The 24,409-nt window shown below is 38.6% G+C and overlaps 2 protein-coding genes across 5 annotated transcripts in view; one reads left to right on the top strand and one right to left on the bottom strand.

Annotated features, from left to right (window-relative positions):
* The window catches only part of Rnf13 (ring finger protein 13), an 81,638-nt gene extending 69,472 nt beyond the window's left edge, over nucleotides 1-12,166 (top strand). For all 3 annotated transcript variants that reach the window (XM_055596860.1, XM_055596859.1, XM_055596861.1), the window contains 3 exons: nucleotides 4,007-4,100; nucleotides 10,004-10,084; nucleotides 10,532-12,166. In XM_055596860.1, coding sequence (XP_055452835.1) covers nucleotides 4,007-4,100; nucleotides 10,004-10,084; nucleotides 10,532-10,896 — 540 coding nt within the window. In that variant the 3' untranslated portion in view covers nucleotides 10,897-12,166. The remainder of the gene's footprint in view (nucleotides 1-4,006; nucleotides 4,101-10,003; nucleotides 10,085-10,531) is intronic.
* Nucleotides 12,167-18,381: 6,215 nt separating this feature from the next.
* On the bottom strand, nucleotides 18,382-24,147 carry Pfn2 (profilin 2). 2 transcript variants are annotated; one of them, XM_055596887.1, is made up of 3 exons: nucleotides 23,928-24,147; nucleotides 21,789-21,981; nucleotides 18,382-19,681 (listed from the first exon to the last, which is right to left on the bottom strand). In XM_055596887.1, the coding sequence occupies exons 1-3, from the start codon at nucleotides 24,057-24,059 to the stop codon at nucleotides 19,584-19,586; spliced, it is 423 nt and encodes a 140-aa protein (XP_055452862.1). In that variant the 5' UTR covers nucleotides 24,060-24,147; the 3' UTR covers nucleotides 18,382-19,583. The 2 variants fall into 2 exon arrangements, with proteins under 2 accessions (XP_055452862.1, XP_055452861.1); XM_055596886.1 differs by having other exon boundaries at nucleotides 19,602-20,002; nucleotides 23,928-24,144.
* Nucleotides 24,148-24,409: the final 262 nt, after the last annotated feature.

Here is a 24,409-nt window from a genome sequence, read left to right on the forward strand (position 1 = left end):
TTACAAGTGTCTGCAGACTTGGAACCCATGCTCAGGGTCATCAGACTGTCTGATTATCTCCATTGATATACCTGTTCCAGCCACCAAAGGTGGGCTATTCACTTAATCCCTGAGCCAACCCTCCTGTAGCCTATACTTTCAGCTGGTCAGCATCTGTTCCCTCCTGCTTTTCCCAAGTGTCTTCCAGGACTGTTTCTTGTCCCTGGGGCTTGTGCGTGTTCTCTATTCTCAGGTCCATAGTCTAGCTCAGCTTTAAACATAGTTTTCCTTTCAAGATCTCACCCTCCAGTCATATGGGTTAAAATAGGGTTCTTCGCTATTACTTCACTGGTTTGGAGAGGTATCATTCTTACCTACACCAGAAATTGCATTGCAGCCTAGTGATGGCAGTAAGCTTGTCCCTTGGAAGTCTCCTTTGATCAGTCACCCAGCTTATTTGGGGGGATGAGGTGACTGTGTCTTCTCACCCCACCAGTAAGCCATGGCTGGAATTGTGTTTGGTGCAGCTTACCTTTTCTCAGTGCTTACCCATCTTTTTCTTTACCTTGTCTGATTGGTTCTGTCACTGCCATTCTGAGTTTCTGAAGCTGACTTCTATTTTCTTCCTTTGGAGTCAGGTCTGCTCTTTCTTGTCCTGATGTCTCTCCTTAACCTGGCATGTGGAGGCACCTTAAAGTCTTCCATTTTTCCTGGAAGGCCTCAACTTTTTAATTATATTTTTAAGTCATTTTCAGTGTAATAAGATAAAGTGATTTCTGTTATTCATATACTTTACTAACGGTTTTAAAAGAATTTTTGTCACAGGTAGAATGAGTTCTCTTTATCCTTAGCCATCTGTGCCTTGCATTGTTGTTAGATGTTTATGTGATTTAGTTGTCTTTCAAAGAAGTAGACTTTCTTTCTACATCCATAATAAACCAGGCCCGCACTGCTTTGGGATCTATGTATTCTCAGTGAACAAAATACGTATTTTTTTCTTTTCTCCCTCCCCCCACCTCTCTCTTTCTCTCTTTCCAAGACAGGTTTTCTCTGTTTAACAGCCCTGGTTGTCCTGGAACTCATTTTGTAGACAAGGCTGGACTGTGAACTTACAGAGAACTCACCTCCCTTTCCTTCCCCAAGTGCTGGGATTAAAGGCATGTACCTCCACACTTGGCTAAAACTTCCCCCTCCCCCACCCTAAAGTCATTTTTATTGCTCTTATTTACACTGTTGTCCCTTAGGGGATTTAGGTGAACTAAAATCTTTAAAAACAAACAGGATTTGTATTTTATTTTTAATTTTAATTTATCCATTGAAACTGGGCTGCACAGTTTATTTAAGGCCTAAAGTGTCATCTTCATTGTAAGACATTTCTGTCTGTTTTGGTTGTTCCTCCTGTGTGAAGAGGACTCAGTTCCAGCCTCTGTCTGTTTTTTTGTCCCTTCTGTCTTAGGAGAGGAGAATGTTGTCCCTGGAGTTCATTTGGAGGAGTAAGTAGGCATACTTGCCTTTTCTCCAGCCTACCATCAGTTTTAACCCACAGCATCTCAAAGCTGCTTTCAGACATTTGAGTAGTTAAGGTTGTCTAACTCTGTGGCTCAGTAAAAAGCTCTTTCTTTCCCCAGAGAGCTAGAGTTTCACCTTCCTTCATAATTCATGATCTCTTTGTGTTGCTGAGATTCTGGATGGTAAAAATCTGTTACCCACTGTGAGTTTTTCTGTGATTCATGTTAATAGTTTTAAATTTCTGACACATATTTTTCTCAGTATCTTTTTTTCTATATATTTCTAATTCAGTTGTATTGTTAGAAAACATGTTATGAATTCTGATATAATCTTCCAGCTCTGTGACATCCTTTTGTATTCAAATTTTATAAATGTCATTCGTGTCTGTGGGGAATGCAGTTACATGTCCTTCCATTTAAGTGTGTGCATTTGTCTGCTTTATATGCACAATTTAATGATTTCAGTATATTCACAAAATTGTGGAACTTTGACTATAGTTGTCTGTATTTTTGAATTCTTAAGTTTCTAAAACAGTGCTAACTAATAGAACAGAATTATTATTTTTAATCTTCTGATAGCCCAATTCAACAAAGGAAGAAGAAACAGGGGAGGTTAATTTGAATGCTATATTTATTTAAGATTGAAGTGTTTGAGGCCTCAAACCACATACATAACTGTGGTTTTGTCTTTCATTACTGTGTCTTGCGCACACTCACACTTGGATTGGCCATGCTCTAATACCTGTTTGTTACCTATAGCTGGAGCTAGTGCAGTTCTATTTAAATGTATTTAAATTGGTGTTTGATTTAGATATAATTCCCTAATGTTTGACTTTATATATTATGCTCATAGTTTTTAGCATATTCCTGATAAAGTATTCTTTTGACTATTCTGTTTTTTTCTGGTATATGGCTGTTACTTTAATATGCTGTGGTATATCTGTATTCCTCTCTTTTTTTAAACCCTAAGGTGTCATTCAGTTTTAATTGTCTCTTGTAAATAGCATGGAATTGGATTTTTCCTATTACATACTTCCTTAAAAAATGATGAACTTACTTCTTTTATATCTATTATTGTCATATATTTGGATTAATGTCTACGTATTTTTCAGCTTTCTTTTATGTAAATTTAGATTATACAACTTTATCTTTTTCTTCTTGGTTTAAGAGCTTATATCATATTGCTGGAGATTTTTTTTCTTTTTAGAGCCAAGGATTTACACAAGGGCCATATATAAACAAGTCAACCATTCTACTACTGAATTATATTTCTAGCCTCACATTCATGCTGGTATTTTTTAATGGTTATTTAAAACGTTGAAAATACTTAACTTTAATACCAATTTTAATTAATATTATAAGTTTATTAAATTGATATTAAGTCAATAGGGTTGAGATAAAAGCCACACACATTTAAGTTGTACATCTTAGTAAGTTTTAGCACTTATATGATTACATACATTCGTAGTCAAAAACACGGGTATGAAAATATTACCATTACAATCAAGATGATGAGATGTCCACCTCAAAACAGATTCTCATGTTTCTTAGTAGTTCCTTTTGCTCTTTGATGTCTCTTTTGACCCTCACACCTAGATAACTACAAACCTGATTTTAGTCACTGCAGTTTGTTTCAATAGCTTTATACTAATGGCATTATGATTATGTGGTCTTTTGTATCATCTTTCAACATAATTTTTGAGATTTATGCAAATTGTTGAGTATATTAATTAGCCATTCTTTTTATTTTTGAGGTATTCTATACCTGTTTGCCTGGTGCCCACAGACACCAGAAGAGGGCATTGGATCCTCTGGAACTGGAGTTGTAAGTGGTTATGAGTCTTCATGTGGGTGCTGGAAACTGAACCTGGCTCCTTTGCAAGAGCTGCAAGTGCTCTTAACCACTGAGCCATCTCTTCAGCCTCAACTTCAGTTTTTTTTTTTTTTTGACCAATTAATGTACTTCTAATTTGCAGTCTACTATTTATATTTTTGTAAACAATACTTATAGACTATTTATAATGTCAATTATAATTTATAATGGCCTATCAGTAAATGAAGTGTAAAGTCAAAGCTGCCAAAATAGCTCGTAGGATAAGGCTTGCGACCAGAGTTTGATTCCTGGGACCCAGGTGGTGGAAAGGACGAACCCATTCCTCCAAGATATCCTCTGACTTGTGCAAGCTCACAGTGGCACATGCATGTATGCACATATACATACAGAACAGATACATAAAGAAATAAATGTAATAATTTTAAGACAATAAATTTATTTAATAAGAAATTTAAAGGATAATATTTAAGTTAACTAATCACTTTTAACTTGATGATTTAATAATATTGTCATTAGGATTGAAATAAACTGAATTGGTGTTACAGCGTAAGCTATCCAGAAACTTAAAGAGCTTTTTTTTTTTTTTTTTTTAAATTTCAGTGCCAATTTCCTATCTGTATAATTTAATATCTGACCTATGTTTGGTTTTTTTTTTTTTTTTTTTTTTTTTTCTTCCTGTCTTTAGATCACAAAATTTGTTCAGGACAGACATAGAAACAGAAGAAACAGACTTCGTAAAGATCAACTTAAAAAACTCCCTGTACATAAATTTAAGAAGGGTAAGTGAATATTTCTGTTTCCTAAATGGTAACATTTAGTGTGTTTCAGAATGCACAAGAACCGTACTTACTACTAATTTATGAGTTTCTGCTATATACCATTCTTAACACTAACTAACATTAATAATGAATATTTGGGGAAAGATGTTTTATGGCAGAAATCTTAAAAGTAATAATGAAAAAAAGTATATTGCCACCACCAGTGCCAGTAGCTCTGGATTCTGTCAGAGAAAAAAAAGCACTTTCTTCCATAAGGTAGTCTGCCCTCATTTAACATTCCTATGCCCTCAGCTGCTATGTTCCATACTACTCTATTGTGCTGATAAAGCCGTAGATAGCTATCACATGCTTGCACTCTGCATGTCCTTTAATTTTCATAATAATATGAAGTGGGTACTTTAATATCCTGTCAATATATGCAAGGACAGAGAGGTTCACAGAGGCTGGACCTGCGTTGACAGAGCTGGAGAGGAGTTGAGGTTTACACTACCGTCAGTGTTCTGCACTTAGTGAGCTTCAAATGTGGGTACATACATGGTAATCCTTTGGGCTAATACTTCTCAGGCTTCAGGTTTTTATATATACAAATTAAATGTTCTGTTTAAAGATTGTTTAAAGAAGGTTCAAATAGAAAAAGTATTAAAACATAGTTCTAGAGCCTGGAGAGATGGCCTAGTGATTAAAAGCACCGGCCACTCTTCCTGAAAACTGGGATTCAATTCCTAGGACCCACATGGTGGCTTACAAGCATATATGACTCCCGTCCCGGGAGAACCCAACACTCTCTTGTGGATTTCATGGGCACCAGGCATGCACATCGTGGGCAGACAAAGAAAAACCATCTGTATAAGTAAATGAATGAATAATAAATAAAAAGCAAGTTTTATTTTCCATAGAGCCAAGTGCTTTATTACCATTTATAATTTTATCTTGTGAAAAATATAACAAAAAAAATAGGAAAACATATTTCAGTTTTAAAAAGGACAGAGATGCTATAAAACTGTACTACACATGAGGTGAGTTACTTAAAAGTTGTTTATAGACCACATCCAGTGTGAAAGTCTACCTTTAGGAATCACTTTGTAAAGCTCCATTTTGTATATTTAGTTTTGTATTTCTTAATTCTTGGTTTAAAGACTTTTTTGAATAATATGAGATAATCTTTGATTATTATTTTAATTAAAATTTTTTCATATATCCTGATCATGTTTTCCCCTCCAATTTCCCCCAGATCCTCCCAACTACCCAATGACCCAACTCCATACCCTTTCTTTCTTTAAACAAAACCAAAACCAAAAGAAAGACACACACACATTCACACACTCAAAACTCTGCAAAAACACACACATACAAAAGGAAACCAAGATATACAGGCAAAGACCAATGAGACAAAAAATGTCCAAATAAAGCAATTTGAGTCAAAAGTCTACAAAAATATATTTGAGTTTTCTTTCTGTTTTTGACTACTCCTGCGCATGAGGCCTGAGCATGAGCATCTGGCTAATATACCAAGGGAGAAGTGGGCCATGGTGGCGCACAGCTGTAATCCTAGCACTCAGAGAGGCAGGTGGATCTCTGTGAGTTCAAGGCCAGCATAGGGTGAGTCCAGGACAGCCAAGGCCACACAGAGAAAACTCGTCTCAACAAAACAAAACAAACAAACAAAAAAAAAGTGGGACTCCATTGAGTCCATTGGAGAAAACTCATTTTTCCTGTACATGTGTGTATTAGTTGTAGATAGCTTCTTGTCAGAGGTGATAGTCCATGTCTGCTTTTCCCCTCTTAGTGCTATGACCTACCTTAAAAACATTTTCCCCTAAAACAAAGTAGTTTTTAAAAGTTGATGTTGAGGGCTGGCAAGATAGCTCAGTAGGTAAAGGTGCTTGCTTCCAAGTCTGATGACCTGAGTTTGACCGCCAGTATCTACATAGTGGAAGGAGAGAATTAACTCCAAGTGTGTGCACACTTGCACACAAACAATGTGAAAAAGAAAGAGATATTGAGACCACCCTGGGTTAGAATGGTTTAAAAGGGGTTTACAGCATTGGCTTTTCCTCTAAAATGAGTAGCCATTGTAGGATTTTAAAGTACAAGTAGCACCTAAATTAAATATTGAAAAGTTCTTTTCTTTTTTCTTTCTTTTAGCATTCTTTAATCTTAGCTCTTGGGAGGCAGAGCAGGTAGACCTAGATGAGTTCAAGGCCAGTCTGGTCCATACAGTGATTGCCAGGTTAGTGGTACAAAACAAAAATCTAATTTTAAAGAGCAGTTGGTTGTACCCATAAGAGCCATGCCACTATTACACCAGGGTGTTCAGCTTGCCTGGTGTATCATTGCTTTATAGCACATAGCTTCCTTATTTGAGCAGGACTATCAGCAACAGTTCTTCCTCAGGAGTCTGCATAGTCTAATTAGAGACTTGGTCTCAGCTTGGTCTCAGCCTCATTTCTCCATGTCCTGCTGCCAGTGTGTACCTTCTTTAGAAATAGCATCTTACCATCTAGCTCTGGTGTGCAACCAGTAGCAGTGGGAATAAGCTTATAGTCTGTAGGGTACCAGGGGACTGATTCCTTTGCCAACAAGTCATAGGAAGACAACCTACTCCCGGGACTTAAGTTCTTACTTAGCAACCTTGTGACTCTTGGGAGTATCCTTTCCTACCCATGCAGGGTGACTTCAGTCAGGCACTTCAAGTGATAGTTTTACCAGCCTTTCAGATACCTCTCCACATCTGTAAGACACAGAAAGGCAGCTGGCATAGTGGCAGGAGCAGGGAGCTGAGAGCCTGGGCCCTGCTTAGGACAAGTCACCTATGAAAAAAAAATATTTTCAGGACAGTTGGTGAAATTTGAATTTACTTTGAATGCTGTTAATACATTCAGATACTAAGAAATTCATGATAAAGTGATTATGCTTTAAAAGTTCTTATTTGCTATATAGTAATATTTAATAAAATTATATATCTCAGTATTGGCTTTTAAGTTTTTCAGTTTTTATTTGGCCAGTACTTCCTCCAGCATGATACAGTAGAAAGAATGAAGGACAAGACCTCATTCTACCACTTGGACAAGACCTTGAGAACCCACTTAACATAACTTCCATGATAATATTTGTGCTATGCATCTTGCTCAGTTATGAAAAAAAGCATTGCAAAACCATATCTTTTCAAATAAGGAGTTCCTGTGAGCTGAAAGCAAGTCTAGAACTGTAGTGCCATGATCCGGTAGGGCAGGTGAGCTTCAGGATGTCCTAACTTCTACAGAAAAAGGAACCCGAACATGTGATCTGCCATAGCTACTGTGTCCAGCAGGGTGGTTCCTTTCAGTTGCCAAGGTTGATTTTTCCCGTTACCTTTGTAAGTGAATGTGTGCCTATTACCATTAGATGCACCTTAAGAAACTTACATGAGGAAAAGTATGATCCTGTTTTCAATTTCCAGGATAAACATAAATTTATACGTAGCTCCGTGAAAGTATGATTCCCTATCACAATGCCACTTTCATATATTGTAGTTAGTGGTCCACTGATAAGATCACTCTGTTGGCTGAACATACTTCTTTATTTTCACACTTAAATATTTTTCTTTTTTATTAGTATATAATCATTGCACAAAATATAAACACACTTCTTAGATTATAGTTAGTCTTTGAATAAAGCAGTCATACAACTTTTTAGGATAAGTATACTCACAGAAGTGTGAACAAGGTCATCATATTTAGTTATTTTACTAATTTTTTGCTAAAACAAAAGTCTCTACAGCCAACTTCTTTGTGTGGTTGGTTTTCTCCTAGTCTCTCTCCCATTCTTATTCCAGGTTACATCTTACTAATGTCAAGTAAAACACTTAAAAAGTTCATCCAAAGCTTTAACTTTTTATTTTATACATTACTTTTTATTTCACCCCAAGCTTCTGTTAGCTGTGTTTGTTCATAAAATTTCAGATGATGGGAACTGGATCATTGCTTTTCATTCTTATTACTGTATTACCCAAGCCAACTTTATTACTTAAATCCTGAAAGTGCCGGACAGTAAGTTAGTCTTACAGTCTCTGTATTTACCTGTATATCTCAGGCCCGTTTCCTTTCAGTTCTTTGTTGATGGTTTTGAAATATGTTTTAAGCCACCATTTATTCCTCTACTTGGAAGGTCTCGGTTGCCCTCTGTTGTCTGCCGTTTTACCTTAGAACACTCATGTTGGTATTTAGAGCTTTTCATAATCTGCCTCAATGATACTCAATTAACTTTACCTTCCATTGTCATTTATTACTTACTCTGCATGACTCTGGCAAATTTTTTATTTGAAAATGTTTTATATTTGTTTACTCTTCCAATAATGTATTTCCCTTTTTGTAAGTTCAGTGTACACTTACGGCCTTATTTGAATTCCTCTTTAAGAAAGCTTCTTCATTAGTTTCTTGGGTTACAGATTATGACAAACACAGTAGCTTAAAGTACTACAAATATATTACTTGTAATTCTGTATACAGTCTCTTGTGGCCATACTGAATTCATGTGAAAAATCCAAATCATTCTCCCTCTCTACCTTGATCCCTATTAACACAGTGGTTTCTAACAGGGATATTACAAGGTCTAAGACTAAATGTTTGAGATGTACGGTAACATCAGTCATGACTTAACTGCTTAATATGTTCGGACTCTACCCTCAAAATCCATGTTAGCGATTAATCTGTGTAATTATAGGCTATCACAAACGTTAACGCTCTTTAACATTTCTAATTAGGACTGTCTAATCAGCCTGACCAAACTCCACGTGTGCGTGTAACATGTGTGCACATGGATTTGTCAGTGTATTTGATAGTGATAATACAGTAAGCAAAATCAAGGTACTAGTAAAACAACAACAAAAAATAAGTTTCTTTAAAGCTGTCTGTTTTGGATTCTTTTTACAATGTGTAAATTGACTAGAGGACATCAAATGACTTGCCTGAAAAAAGCTATTATTCCCTTTTATATATGGTGCCCATCCAGACTATTTTCCCTGATAGTGGCTTTATTTCTAATACCTTCTAAAGGTGTTATCCTTGTGTATGGCAGGCAATGAAACCCTCTTTTGTTTCCTAAGGTTTTTTTTTTTTAATTTTTTATTAAACTAAACTAAAGCAGTCACTGAGGTAACAAAGCATTTTCAAATCTACCCTCCAAAAGTAGCTGTATTTCAAAGTGCACTACTTTGCTTCCTTTAAAATGTATCCTTTGAATCCCAGAAGATCTATGAATTAAAGAAACCAGCTCTTTAAGGCAATAAAGGGAACACATAGTAGCAATGGCGTTACTATTAAGTAGCCGTTTGATGAATACGTATTTCCCTGGCCATTTGTTTGCATATCAGCCTTATGACACCACAGAACTGCTACACATTGGTTATTTGAAGCCAAACGTGCCTTCACTTCAAATCTACTTTGATTAACATATTACAGGTGTTTAAATGTTTTAATGTGCTTTTGTGTATGTGTGGGCAGGGGACAGGATTGTAGGTCAGTGGTGAAGCTCCTACCTAGCATTCCTGAATTCAGTCCTGTCACCAGCCATAAAAATGAGTCAGACCTTCAAAAGTTTAGTGAAATTTTGTTAGTATAAAATATTTCAAAACTAATATTTGAGTGCTTAGGTGAAAAACTAATGTAATTGTGACTCTTATGAAAATCATAGACAAAGACAATCAAGATAAACAACTCTGACATCTATTTTTAATTGCCTTATTTGGGTAAAAGGATAATTAAAACTTCAGGTTCTAGAACTTGAAGTAGCTCTTTACGTCAGTCAGAACAACAAAGGCATCATTTAGAGACAATCACAGCATTTTGATTGTTTTATTTAAAATAAAAGTTTGTAAAGTTTCTGTGAATCTATCTACATATTTTTATTGATATTTTCTATTCCAGGAGATGAGTATGATGTATGTGCTATCTGTTTGGAGGAATATGAAGATGGAGATAAGCTAAGGATCCTTCCTTGTTCCCATGGTATGAGTAATCACACAGTGCTTTGAGCTTGTATATAATTCAATTTTGAGTTCTGTATTAAGGGAAAAGAGACAGAAATGCAAAAATAGAGATGTGAGTCTATAAGAATGCAGTAACTTATGTGCATACATAATGTGAACAGATCACAACACTGAATAAACATAGCAAGAAATTAAATGTAATAGTCTCTTAATACTATATAGTGTTATGCAGGATTGACTCAAGGAATGTTGATGCACCTTACTTTCCATATTGCAATGTCATCCTTTTGTGTTGTGATAAAAAGAAAATATTGCATAAAAATAACAAATTTCAGCACCTGTTAATACTGGGATCATATACTTCAAGAGCATTGTATGCCCTGCTGAACCAAATCAAGCATTGTATTTGAAAATAAGTGCTTTTCACAGAATTGCTGTACTGAAGGTGTATATTTTGCTTCAACAGCTTATCATTGCAAGTGTGTAGATCCCTGGCTAACTAAAACCAAAAAGACCTGTCCAGTCTGCAAACAAAAAGTTGTTCCTTCCCAAGGTGATTCGGACTCTGACACAGACAGCAGTCAGGAAGAAAATGAGGTGTCAGAGAACACCCCTTTACTTCCACCTTCAGCTTCTGTCAGGACCCAGTCATTTGGGTCTTTGTCAGAATCCCACTCACATCAGAATATGACAGAGTCTTCAGACTACGAGGAAGATGACAATGAAGAGACCGACAGCAGTGATGCAGACAATGAAATCACTGAACACAGTGTTGTGGTCCAGCTGCAGCCTGATGGTGAACAGGGTTACAGCACAGCAAACACTGTGTGACTTCCAGGTGGTTGGTTGATTTCTTTGAAATGTTTATTTAGGCATATGAGTTAATTTTTCTGCTCCCTTTAGAAGTTTCTGCAGAAATAACTTATTTTTTAGTTTTCTAGTGTAATCAAGTTCCTGAAACAGTCTACTTGATCTCTGATACTTATCTCCAATAGTATACATCCATTTCACTAACAGTAACAGACTGGTGCTGTAACTCAGGCATCAAAGTAGCTCTCCGGGGATGGTGAAATGTAGCCAAGACACTTTAAAAATTCTCAATATAGCTTGAAATGAAGGCTTAGATCATAGTATGCAAATGTTGTCTTATACATGAAGTCTGCTATGGTCATCTAGCATGAGCTAAACAACTCTCACTTCCATAAAGTTGCCTAGCATTGTTGGGCTGGCACATGTCTCTTTTGATATTCTTCCTGTGTCATGATTAGTGAGTGACAACAGGCAATTTAGGATTTTTTTTTTTTCCTTCATAGCACCACAGAGAAACTAAAAGTTGTCTTTTTCCTTCCTATTCCCAAGTAGTTATTCTTCATAAGAAAGGTCTAGTGTAGATTTCAAATTCTTTGTTTTAAGGTTTCAAAAGCACTATAGTGTTGAGTTTGATTCCACAGGAACGTCTCTGGACCTTACTTTCCATATTTCAGTATCTTTTTGTGTTGCAACTTTTAAAAATGCTGCATAAAAATACCAAATTTCAGCAACTGTTAATACTGAGATTATATACCTCTTCATAAAAGTATCTTATGCTAGTTAGCCCTGCTGAACCATGTGCAGAGGGAATTGTTCAAGTATTGGATTTGAAAATAAGTGCTTTTGTTTAATAGAACTAATGTATCGAGGCAATGTATTATGAAAAGCTAAATTATATAACACTGTAACTATGTAGAAAATATACTTAAATATAATCAGAATGCTAAGACTTTTTATATGGCCTTGTATGATGAGAGCTTCAATGTTAATAAATGTTTTCCACTTTAAAAGCCACAAAGTGTTTGTTTTGATGAACTCTTTATCACATTAGCCTTATATGTAGGGTGCTAAAGGAGGATGATGGAGATGATAAACCACCCAAGAATTAGATAAAAAGGTTACTTACTACTTGTAAGCATTTAGTCTTATCCACCAAAGTCACCACTGTAGCCAAAATCATCCCCCAAATAGTGTAAATGAGGGTACTTTGTTGTAAATTGTGGCACATTCTTTATAGTAGATGCATCTAGTGACATGGAAAACTGAATAAAATTATGTTGTAGAATAAGTATATGAGGTGTATGGGCCTTTCATTATTTTTTAAATGCTGCATTTTAAGAGAAATGTAATACTAGGAAAAGAAATTTTAATTTTGAATGGTTTCTCTTTAAAATTTTTATACTTTGTGTTTTTTGCTTTGGTTTAGTTTGGTTTTTTTTTTTTTTTTTTTTTTTTGAGACTGTTTCTCTGTATATCCTGGCTGTCCTGAAACTCAATTTGTAGACCAGGCTAGCCTGGAATTCAGAGATCCTCCTGCCTCTGGCACCTGAGTGCTGGGATTACATGCCTGCATTACCACCACCAACTCTTTTCTCTTCTTTTCTTTCTTTCAAGATTATTTGTTATGGTAATAAAAGTAACATTGTACTGACACAAAAATATATATAGACAAATGGACTAGAACAGAGGACCCAGATACAGGGCTAGGAAACTACAGCCACCTGTTTTTTGACAAAGATGCTACAAATACCCATTTGTTCATTTTCAACAAATGGGGCCAAGAAAACTGGGTATCCACATACAGAAGAATGAAAACTGAACCTTTGTACTTTGTACAAGTCAATTCCAAATAAAGCAACAATTTGAGTGGTAGACTTGCAATTCTCAATTACTGGAGAATAAAGTTGGGAGTAAACTAGATAGAGGAATAGGTAAGGATTTTCTGTATAGGACTCCAGTTGCTAAGGAAATAAGACCAACAAAGGACATTGTTAGTCAAGTGAAGAGGAAGCCTACAGAATGGAAGAAAATCTTTGCCAGGTAGCTGATAGTGGTTTGGTTATGTACAGAATATATAAAAGCGCTTAAAAAGCTAAAAAATAAAAAAATAGAAACAACCCGATTAAAACAATGGTCGAGGGAACTGAACAGAGTTCTCAAAAGAAGAAACACAATTATCTACTACTTTAAGTGTTCAAAGTTCTTAAGTCAGAATGGCTATTATCAAGAGCAAATGATTCTAAATGCTGGCAGTACTGTGGGGAAGGAAAACTTACTCACTGTTGGTGGGAGTATAAAGTGGTGCAGCCACTATGGAGATGAGTGTCAGTGTTACAAAAACCTAAAAATAGAACTGTGCCATATGACCCAGCAGGACGCATACCTAAAGGATTACATACCCGATAGCAGAGCTACTTGTACTTCATGTTCACTGCAGATCTATTCATAATACAGAAGAAATGGAAAAAGTGTAAATATCAATGAATGAAGAATGGATAATGAAAATGTGATACATAGAAAATGGAATTTTATGCAATGATAAAGAATAAAATTACTAAACTTTCAGGAACAAACAAACAAATCTGGGAAATAGTGTCCTGAGGTAACCAGAATCCAAACAAATACTGCATGCACCCACGTGTCTTCTAGGGAAGATCAAACCCAAATGGCATGAAAGGTAAGAAGGATACTAAGGATAGGAAGGTCTGTGCAGGAAGAGGAGGGTGGAGGAGGGAAGGACAGTTAAATCTAAAGATATATAGGAAACCTATATGGGTACTCGTTTTATAAGGTTTTTTTTTTTAAGTTTGATCATGATTAAACATAAATCTCAGTGCTCTATACAGGATATCTCCTATGAGTTGACTTGGGGAGGGGACTCAATTCAAGGTCATTGATACTTGCCTGGGTTGCCCACCTGAACCCTTGAACCTAATTAGGACTATTGCTGAAATACCACATACTATGGTCACAAGACAGAGAGAAGTCAGGCTGGAGCCAGATTGAAAGATTACTCTCTATTGGATAGCCTCAATAGTGATAGAAGGTGCTGTGCAGGCTATGCTGGGTCATTAGTGGTGTCACTCAGTTAGGAATCCTGAGAGCTGTCATAATGACTTGCTAGGCAAGATGTGTCCACTTACGAAACAGTGCAGTGACTGTTATGGGGATTCCAACTGGTGATTTGAGGCCTACTGTACAAGAAGAAAAATGTGCCTGGTCTGTAAACCTGGTAAGGAGTCCATGGCTAGAGAGATCATAGGCTTTATGGACATGCTACTTCTATTGTTTTACTAAATGGTCATTATCAAATTGACTTAATATTTTTGTTTATACTTATGTTTATACTTATATATTGGTGCTGCTCCCAGGGAAGTATTCATCAGAGAAGCTTTAGAGCAGTGGACAGAGGTTAATGTAGAAACCCTTTAAATGCCAAAATGCTGAGAGTAAGTGATGGTGGTGTGCTCTGTTCTAAATGGAGCAGCTAATATCATTTCCTTCCAGGCTCTTGGAACATCATGGAATAGAGTGTGGAAAGCATGTTAAAAGCCAGAGAATGGGAGAAGCGAAGCAAAAAGATGACTTCTGGAAATGACAGGGCCGTCACAATCATGAACTCACTGCAGCTGTGGTTTATCTGCCCAGGACCAGCCTGGCAACATTATATTATGGACTGGAGAGGGAACTCATAAGCGTCATCTCCCCCAAGGGACTATTGGCAATCATGAGTGTCGGAGGAGATAGAATTTTCTTGAGTGATGTGATCTCCCCAGCCATGGGCTCCTGATCAGGTTTACAGTAGGCTTCAAATCAGACACTAATAAGCTGCAATACAGGACTACATGTGAGACCCTGTCTCAAAGTAAGTTTTACTACGAAACATTGGACTTAGTTTCAAATTTTGAGATCTCTACTAAAAAAAGGATTTATATTCAATGTACATGCACACACACACACACACACACACACACACACACACACACACTTCTGGAAATCTGAAAATTGTTTCAAAGAATTCAAGCCATCAGTTCAAGATGAACAAATGGAATAGAAAACTTAAATGGAGGCTATTTGGTACTTAGAGGTCTTGAACCAATTAAATGTGTGTGTCGATGACAAAGATGACAGGATTTGTTGCCTTTCAGCCTGGAGATGAACCAGCCAGAATTCCACATGCACACCAGCTGTTGAAAGCTTGACAAGACAGTGAGACATTAAGGAAGGCTGAGCCCATAGGATTTTCTGATAATCCCTTTGAACTAGAACTGGACTGTAACTATCCCAGAGCTTTGGTCTCCTTGTGGAGAACTATACCCATAATGCAGTTTTTCTGCCTTTGCTAACTGACAGCACAAAGTGTCACAGCTAACCTATGCAGATATTTTTTGGGGAACAGACCTTAGAATTTTAAATTAGGTAGTATAGCAGTTCTTTTATGGATACTTTCACTGGAAATATTTTAAATGATATGGAAAATACTTCTCAAATTAGATCAAGTCCTTATACTTACATGATTTTTCAAAATATACTTTCTCGTTCTATAAACTATTTTGTCACAAAATATAATGACAAACAGAATATATGAGAAAAACAAGAAACAAAAAGTCATAATCTTATGACACAAAGCAATGGCAGCACTGTAATATCTTGTAAAATATAAAATTTGTATGGATATGAAAATACAAACTATTAGTTGTTTTGGAAAGCAAAAGGTTCAGTTCTACATACACAAATGACATCATTCTCTAAGATCGAGCAGAGGCTGGAGAAACACTTCACCATGGTAATTAGGTAGAAGTTCAAATGTGACAATTTTACAGATATTTTTTTAAACTTTTGAAAAAATGTGCATGGTGCTTTGCCTGCATCTGCGCACCATATGCATATAGTACCTCTGGACAGAAAAGGGTGTTGGATTCCTTGGGAGTGGAGTTGCAGGCAGTTGTAAGCCTCCATGTGGTTGCTGGGACTTGAATCCAGAGCCTCTGGAAGTGCTAACTGTTGAGCTCTCTCTAGACCCCAGCCTAACTTTTTAACCAGTTAGATGATTTGCATAATTTATTTTAACCTAAGGGAAATGAATACATAAAGCTCACTGTCTGCCAATAAACACACAGTAAATAACTATTAGAGAAAAGCCCATAGGTACTTCGATTGTGACTGCCTTTAGTTTTTAAACCTAGTTCTGAACAAGGACCTAGTGCTTCTACATTTAAATTAGGGAGTTCTTCTGGATTGTCTTTTAAAAACACTGGCAAAGACTGGTATTTGTTCTCAATCTTCACTTAAAATCTACAATTTTATGGTTTATAGTTTTTAAGCTTCCCCCCCCTTCATTCTCTCATACAGTACATCCTTCAGTTTCCCCTCCCTGCACTCCTCCCAGCCCACTCCACTGCCTCTCATCTTCTTTGGATCCACTCTTCCATTTCCCTTCCATAAAAGAACAGGCCTCCCAAGGATGTCAACTCAATACAGTATAACAAGTTAGAATATAAGACGAGGCACAAACCTTTATATCAAGCCTGAACAAAGCAACCCAGTAGGAGGAAAAGGGTCCCAAGAGTAGGCAAGAGAGTCAGAAACAACCTAACTCCAACTGTTAGGAGTCCCACAAGGACACCACGCTATACAACTGTAAAATGTTATGTTTTATATGTTGTGTGTTTATGTAACACGTACAATATGTAGAGGACCTAGCTTAGACCCATACTTGGTCTGTGATTGTTGCTTCAGTCTGAGTCGCTATGAGCCCTGCTTAGTTGATTCTGTAGACTGTTCTAGTGGTGTTCTTAGGCCTTCTGGTTTCTACACTCCCCATGTCCTCCCCCCCACTACTCCCTTTGGTGGGGTTCCCCTGGCTCTGCCTAGTGTCTGCATCTGCTCCCATCATTTTTAAGCTCTTAAAATATGGCATTAAATAGAATCAAAGTCCACTTTGTATTAAAGGGTCTAACTTAAAATTCTAATATTAAACATAAAACACCAGGAATCATGGTCACCTGAAAACGTAGCTCAAGAATGACTGTACCTGGACTTTCTGCCTTCAAAGTGTAAAATATACACATACATACTATGTTACATGTTCATCTAGACCATTCAGCAGCAGCAGCAGCATCTTCTCCTTCTATAACTGTTCTGTCCAAGAGACATACAACCTTATGCTTTCGGGCTTGGTTATTGTTAAGTGTGATGGGCATTTTGATATACGTATTTGTACTGCTCCATTTTCTTCTACTAAATTCTCAGAACTAAGTACATAACAAAATAGACATGCACACGTAAGCACAGACACACATACACACACACACACCACCTCATATACATTTCTCTTTGTGAACAGGAGCCAACATTTAAACTTTTGCTATTTCAGTGTGACAATCACCCTCTACCGCATGTCCAACATACACTGTGATTTACAGGGATTTAACTATTGCTTTACTACAACTGATGTGTGTGAATGAAACTCAGAAAACTCAAATCACCCTATCACTGAATTTTCATTTGCCCACCCTTTATTCTTGACAAATACTAAGAGCAGTTTCAACTCTTTAGTTTCTGATATTTTTATTACTACAGTAGACCAGATTTCTATCTTCTAAATATTTTACGTCTCTTTATGTAAATTAGATTCATAATTAATGCCTACCAAGTTATAGAAGGAAAACTAGAATGTACAGCGTACTTAAGTATGAAGGAGATTGATCACTCTTCCCCTACCCATCCTTTCTCAAGGCCAGTTTACAGGCCAACTGATACAAACCATACTGGGTATTTCCTAGCACTTACTTTCGGGCCTGTGGACTCACCATTTCTAAGTTAGAACCCTGGAATCCATGTCCAGTTACCAGCTCCCCAGCTTCACTTAGAATAACCTGCACACCTACTGCTGTTTCTGCTTGATAATTTGCAGTAATGGTTTGTCTCAATAGTCGTGAACTTAAATATTTTCTTAAGAAATCTAGGACTAAGATATTTAGCTGTGGTCAACACATTACTCTGAAAACCAGAAGATGCAGAAGTGTCCAATTCTCTTGAGTGGTGCCTGAGGAATGGCTTCTGCTCTTTTATGAGACTCACTGGCTCACATCAGCCTGCCAACACAGACTGCAAATCTAAAGTCAGTAACAGCTAATCCAGAAGAACCCTCGATAATGGATTCCACAGAAACTCTTCTTGCCCATGGGGCTTCTTACTGCTTATGAGATGGAGTTCACATCAAAAGACCAACAAATTTAGTTCCTAGCAGGTTAGTTTTCTTCATGTAAGTCTGAGGATGATCATAGTAGCACACCAAAGCTTAATAAAAAGAAATTTCTATACTTTTGAGTTTGCCTATTGCTTAGATTCCCTTGTCAGCTATAGCTGCCAATGAAGGCTTAGGTAGGAGTATTCTGAATCAGGCCAACAAGGGCTACAGAGGAAGAATCTCCCAGCCCACCCTCCAAAATCAACAATCACATTAAAGCCAACAATTTATAATAATAACAGGAGTCTATGGAGTATTTGGTTGGAATAAATTTATTTCATCTGTCTGTAAACAAGGTGTTTAATAGTTATGGCATTTTTTTAAATGCATATTAAATCAGATGAGTTAGACTGTATCCCAGATGTAACAAAGTGCAGGGAAAGAAATGGACAAATCAGCAACAAGATTTGTTTTTAATCTGTACATTATCCACAATGCCCAAACAATAGAAGCAAATACTAGAATGTCCCTAAAGTAGTGCCATTCGAAAGAAAATCCATCTCACAATAGCAACAGTTCATTTTAACAATAGTATGGCACAGGATACATATGAAAAAAATACATCACAAGACAGCCAAGTCCACAATAATGCAACTTCATATAAAAACCTAAGCTGCAAATAAAAATTGGTCCTATGAAAAATAAACTGGACACACTCCAGATGGTTATGTTGGGATACCTAATATCCATAATGGCAGCCTTTTACAATTTTATCAGTACAGCTGGTGTGCAAAGAAAAGACAAAAAGTCTGAGCTACTGCAATGACAGAATGTCCCTGGGAATTTGATCGGTATAGTTACTATAGTAAGGTCATGGGAGGAAGTGCCTTTGCTCTGACAGTTGCACTCTTCATATCCTACAAACACTACAAATAGTCTGTCTCAAGTGCAATCACTGTATTGAAAGTAAATCACTGCAACTCTCAATAGCTCATCAACAAAGGAGGTATTAATTAGGTTAAATAAACCAGGCACTACACAAAAGAGAATGGAAGCAAACCAAATATCTCATGTTTGAAGGGAGGGGGTGAGAGAAGAGTGAAGTAAAGATGCATGCACTTTTTCCTCCCAACCATGCGCTACAAAAGGAAGACTAAATGAGCCAAGTAAACGCTCAAAGTGCTGTAAAGACAGTGATCAAATCAGAGATTGTACAACCGGCACCTTGCTTAATATTAACTTATTTTAGTAATCAGTATCCCATTAATTGCTAAGACAAAGTGATGCCCAACTTGGCATGCCCCTTCCCCAATTTCAAGATATCATGCAAATCATTATTGTGCTGCAATTATGATGCCAGATAAAGGTTGGTTACACACAGTGGTTAACATACAAATGACCCTTTGGGAATCATGACATTAGAAAATAGGTAAAGAAAACTAGCTACCATCTACAATCTGGTAGCACTGTGACCGTAATTGGGTGCTGATGAAGACAGTAGATGGGGAGAGGCTGCTTACACATCAGACCTCCTCAGGTATAAAGCGAGTTCATATGCTTTCTTGTTAAGTGTGCCTCCGTGGACACCTTCCTTTCCCATGACTATAACCAATGCTGGAGTACACAGGGAAACAAAACAAAAGTGAACAGAATTACTTAAGGGGAAGGGGCAGAAAGAAAGACACCTTTCCCCACCAACAGAGGGATACAAAGGAGACACAGGTTCATATCCCATCACCCTGCATTGCTAATAAAGTTTCCAGAATTAAGACTTAAGCTTACAGCTAGGAAAATTTAAGAGCAATTTTCCCCTAATACTTAACAGTCTGCCTAGCAGCTAGAACCCAGAGTCTCTCAAGTATTTTGCCATTGAGTATGCCTTCTTATTCAATCCGCCTCCATGGACCCCTTCTTTTCCCATTACAAAGACCAAGACTGAAAGAAAAAGGAGAAAAGGGTTTCAAAAGAAGTGTTAATCAAGAAAATCACATAAGTTTAAGCAGACAGAACCCTGATTAATAAGTTAACATTAAGTTAGTTTTCAATGAACTGTCAAGCACTGAAATCCGTTATGTCTCTTGAATGGAGAGCTTTCAGGCTCGTAATATACTAAAATAGGAGCATACTGTGGATGCCCTTAGGAAGTCCCATGTAACAGCTAAGTTCCATAAAGGAATCTTTATGAGAGCTAGGAGAAAAGTGATCATTTACCTTGCATCCTAGGGAAAAATTCTCTGGTTGGTATTTATCTCCCAAAATATATTTTAAAAACTTAGATATTTTTCATTTACAAATTCTCCCCAAATCTCATGTGCTTGATAAATATAAGTTATTGTCTTACAAGTGTGGCCATAAATGAGTAAATACGTTTGTTATTTCCAAAGGAAAATGAAAACCAAATTTTAAACAAATTTTACTGCTAGTCAGAAAATGCTACATTAACAGTATCTGTCTTATACAGATACTTCCCTTTGCTAACTGTCTTCCAATCTAAAAATCATAAAACATGTTTACTATTTTTAGCACCTAATTCTGGACTGGACTGGACTGTAAAGGTCCACCTTCAAATATGTGTACAGGTGTGTGTCAAGTGGTGTACTCACTGCCACTAGATGTCAGCAGTGTTCTATGGTATAAAATTTTCATTTGGCTTTATTTGGCTCCGTGTTGATGCTTTTTTTTTTTTTTTATGCTTATGGGTGTTTATCATGTATATGTAATATGTGTGTGTGTAGGTCAGAAGATGTCAGAACCCTTGGAACTCTAGTTACAGAAAATTGTGAGCTGCCATGTGGGTGCTCAGTCCTGAGAAGATAGGTCATTGGTATTAACTGAGCCACATCTCCAGCCCTTCCGCTGTAGCATATTTTAGCAAAAATATGTAACTGGAAGCAGCTAAAACTTAAGATTTGTCTGTTTTAAAGTTATCTCATTTTATGGAAACCTATAAACAAATCACACCTCAGACACCCAGTGTAGGCTCATGTGTCTTCACACTGTAGAGTTTTTCTGTGTGCCAACTTCGCCAAATGAGGCAGTTGTAAAGTTAATATATTTAAATATATTTATGTGTCAGTGAGATGTCAGAGTAAACTTCAGTTTCAGAAGTTCTTTGAAGTATTTCCCTAACCCATGTTGACACCAGAATTTTTATTACCAAGTCAGACTGGTACCAGAGTTTGTGGACCAAGTATGTACACTGCATGTAGTTTCCTACTTTCAAATTGAAATCTCATTCTTTGGAAGTAGTTTAATAAATGCAGACTGTACTCTAAAACTCTCATATATTCCTCTCTTCTTCAGAAATGTTCCTGGGAGAAAAATGAACCAATGCAGTCTTTTTTTTTTTTTTTTTAATAACGATGAGCAGTGAACTGATTTCAAATCTAAACAAACATGAAAAATTCACAAGTAAAGACTCTAATTAGACACAAAAATAGCCAAGTGACTTGAACAGTTTAATAACTGTGTATACCACAGGATTATAACGGGTTGGATATAAAAGTTTAAAGGCAGCTTTTCATTTCTAAGGCTGAAGATGAAAAGCTGACATTAGTACTGAAAACAAGTTGGGGTAAAAGCAGTGTCTCCCTTCAGTGCTGAGCAGTTCACAGAAACCACCTTAATCGCCAGTATGAACTAATTCTGAACTGAAACCATTAAAGAGACTCAACTTGTAATATGGCATGCAACCTTTAGGTACAAAAAAAAATTAGCTTACCTCTACCAGCTCTGCCAACGGCAACATTGTATGTTGGCTCCCCACCTTGACTCTTTGTCCGGATGTCCATTGTGCAGTCACCATCAACATATAGACTATCTCTGATCACTGAACACTTCTTTGCTCCAAGAGTCAAACCGTTGGTAAAGAAACCTTCCCGGTCTTTTCCTACAATCATATCTATTTCTACTGGCTGGCCACCCAAAACAAAGAAGAAGAAAAATTACAGTTAATTGGAGTTTGATACAACAAACTGTGCTGATGTAAAATCAGATAGCCTAGTCCTATTATTGTCTATTCCTACATGATTACATGCTTTACACATTAAGTAGTTTGCTTTTGTACTTAGCACTGAGGTCTGCTAACAGCCAGTGTATACCAGCCATACAAAGAGTCTCCTGAAATAGTTGGCAGTTGACACTAGGTACAAATTGAAAACGAGTTATTTATAAACTATATCAAGTCAGGCGGTGCTTGAAGGTGCTTATGTAATTGTAAAGCTTGAGCTATAAGCTCTTTCAACACCTTGCCTATCCTATTCAGCCACATTAGTCATGTTGCATCAAATTTAAACTTGGGTAAAAGTCTATCCAGATATACCTGCTCACTTTGCTTGGAGAAGCTTGAAATACCCCAGGTAGTATGATCCTCAATCATCAGACTGTGGGACATTTCCAAATTCATATTTCCCTCCCTATTTTTCTAGCTACTACTCTTGTCTCTCCAACTTGCTTGTCCTTTCATTCAATTATCAGCTTTCGTTCTGGACAAATGCTGAATGGACTGTCACAAATGGGAATTAAGAATGGAATGTCTATAGCACTGCAGTAGGCAATAGTAAAACTATAGAGAAAATGGAGGGGCCTTGGTAAAGAAAGTGAGGTAGCCACCAGACCCGGAAAAGAGAAAAACGTTCATTCTAACATTCCATGAATAAGAAGGAAGGCGTCGCCCCCATCAGAACTGCAGAGTCATAGCAGGCCCCAGCCATTTCCAAGCACACTCCCGCAATCTTCTTACCCAGACAGCGGGAACTCACACACAAAGACATGACTGCAGAAAAAAAAGTTGATCACCAAATGTCATTTCGCTATAGGATTTGTAGTCTCCCACACCAGGACAGGAGATCTGAAAGCACTCCTATCAAGGAAATCCACACTAATGTATTAAACCATGTTAAGTAGTAAAACGCTCAACACCTATGATTCGGGGCTTGAATTTTGCTATGTGATGGGGAAGGAGTGGGAGCGTGGTGCTGAGAAATTAAGGGAATAGTCTTGTACTTGATACTGGTACCAGTTTTTTTAAAGAAGAGCTTTGCACAGAAACGGGCATAACAATAAGGAGTGCTGGAGGCTGAATGACGACTATTCCCCAAATGTGTGGCAACCGAGTCAAAAGCCATCAAGTCACAAAATGAGGCAATGTGAAGCCGAAATCGGCATTAGTTCTTTACTATCATCACTAAAGAGAGAGTGACTTGGATAAGTGTCAACCCCTTCCGCGACTTCCAGAATTTTTTTTTTAATCACCCTTAAACCATCCCCTTTTTAGAGCTACGTTGCGTAACTGGGGATAACGGTATATCGATGAATCTCTATAGGTGGAGAAGAGAAATCAATGGCAGTTCGCCATCTTGGAGGAAAAAAAAAAAAAAAAACTATAGAGCCAGCTTAAGTAGATTCACGATTCCCACCTACGTGGTCCGCGTACCTTCCTCGCCAGCCCGGGAGGCCTGGGCACCCGCAAGCCTACGCAAAGTCACTCCATTAATTCCCGGGACCCGGCCACCGCCGCCGCCTCCCACAGCCCGCGCTCGCCGCCGAGCCAGGGCCAGCCCGCCGCCCCGGACCCACACCCACACCCGCGGGCCCGCACTGCAGACCGCGGGGCTCCCTCCGCGAGCGCCGAGGGGCCTCCCGGGGAGACGTCCCCTCCTCCACCCCGGCAGGCAGCCGCAAGCCGGGGCGCCGCCGGGGCACGGAGTCCGGGCGCCCCGCCCCCGCGCGGCCTCGGGCAAGCATCCCCAGTCTCGGCGGCCGGCCACGGGGCTCCGACCGCAGCCCCTTCCGAGCGGGCGGCGTCCCTTCCCTCCGAGGCCCGCGCACACCTGCCGGCTAGGCGCCCCCCGGGCCTCACCGTGATGCTCTGGAAGACGCCCCCGGCCGTGGCCGCCCAGACGTATTTGGCGTCGCAGTAGCCGACAATGGCGGCCTCCTGGCAGCAGCCATCGCACATCAGGTTATCCACGTAGCTCTGCCAACCGGCCATCTTCGAGCCCTTCGCACTGCAGCGGGGACGGCAGGAGCAGAGGCGCAGCGGCAGCGGCGGCGGCGGCGGCGGCGGAGGCGGGGCGGGGGCGGGGAGGAGGCGGCTCTGCGCAGGCACCGACCGCCCCTCTCCGGGGAACAGCGGCGGGCGGGGACGGGACCCGCAGCGGGCAGCGCCGGGCGGCCGCGGCCGCGGGGCTCAGGAGCCGGCGGCGGAACGACGCTGGCGACGGGGGCTGGCGGCGGCTGACTGTCACCGCGGCTCCCTAAGCTCTCCGCGCCCGGGAGGGGGGGACGTGCGCGCGCGCGCGCCTGCGTGCGATCCTTCCGCAGCGCAGCCGGCGAGGGTCC

Source organism: Psammomys obesus, unplaced genomic scaffold, assembly GCF_907164565.1.
Source record: "Psammomys obesus unplaced genomic scaffold, mPsaObe1.curated_primary_1811, whole genome shotgun sequence".
In the NCBI taxonomy this organism is placed as follows: domain Eukaryota; kingdom Metazoa; phylum Chordata; class Mammalia; order Rodentia; family Muridae; genus Psammomys; species Psammomys obesus.

Bases quoted from the DNA above. Each gene is read 5' to 3' on its own strand.
- Pfn2 (XM_055596887.1), bottom strand. From the start codon at position 24,059: ATGGCCGGTTGGCAGAGCTACGTGGATAACCTGATGTGCGATGGCTGC. The intron at 21,982-23,927 runs GTGAGGCCCGGG...TTGGGTGGCCAG, and splicing joins GCGTCTTCCAGAGCATCACG to CCAGTAGAAATAGATATGAT. The intron at 19,682-21,788 runs GTAAGCTAATTT...TGTGTACTCCAG, and splicing joins CGTTGGCAGAGCTGGTAGAG to CATTGGTTATAGTCATGGGA.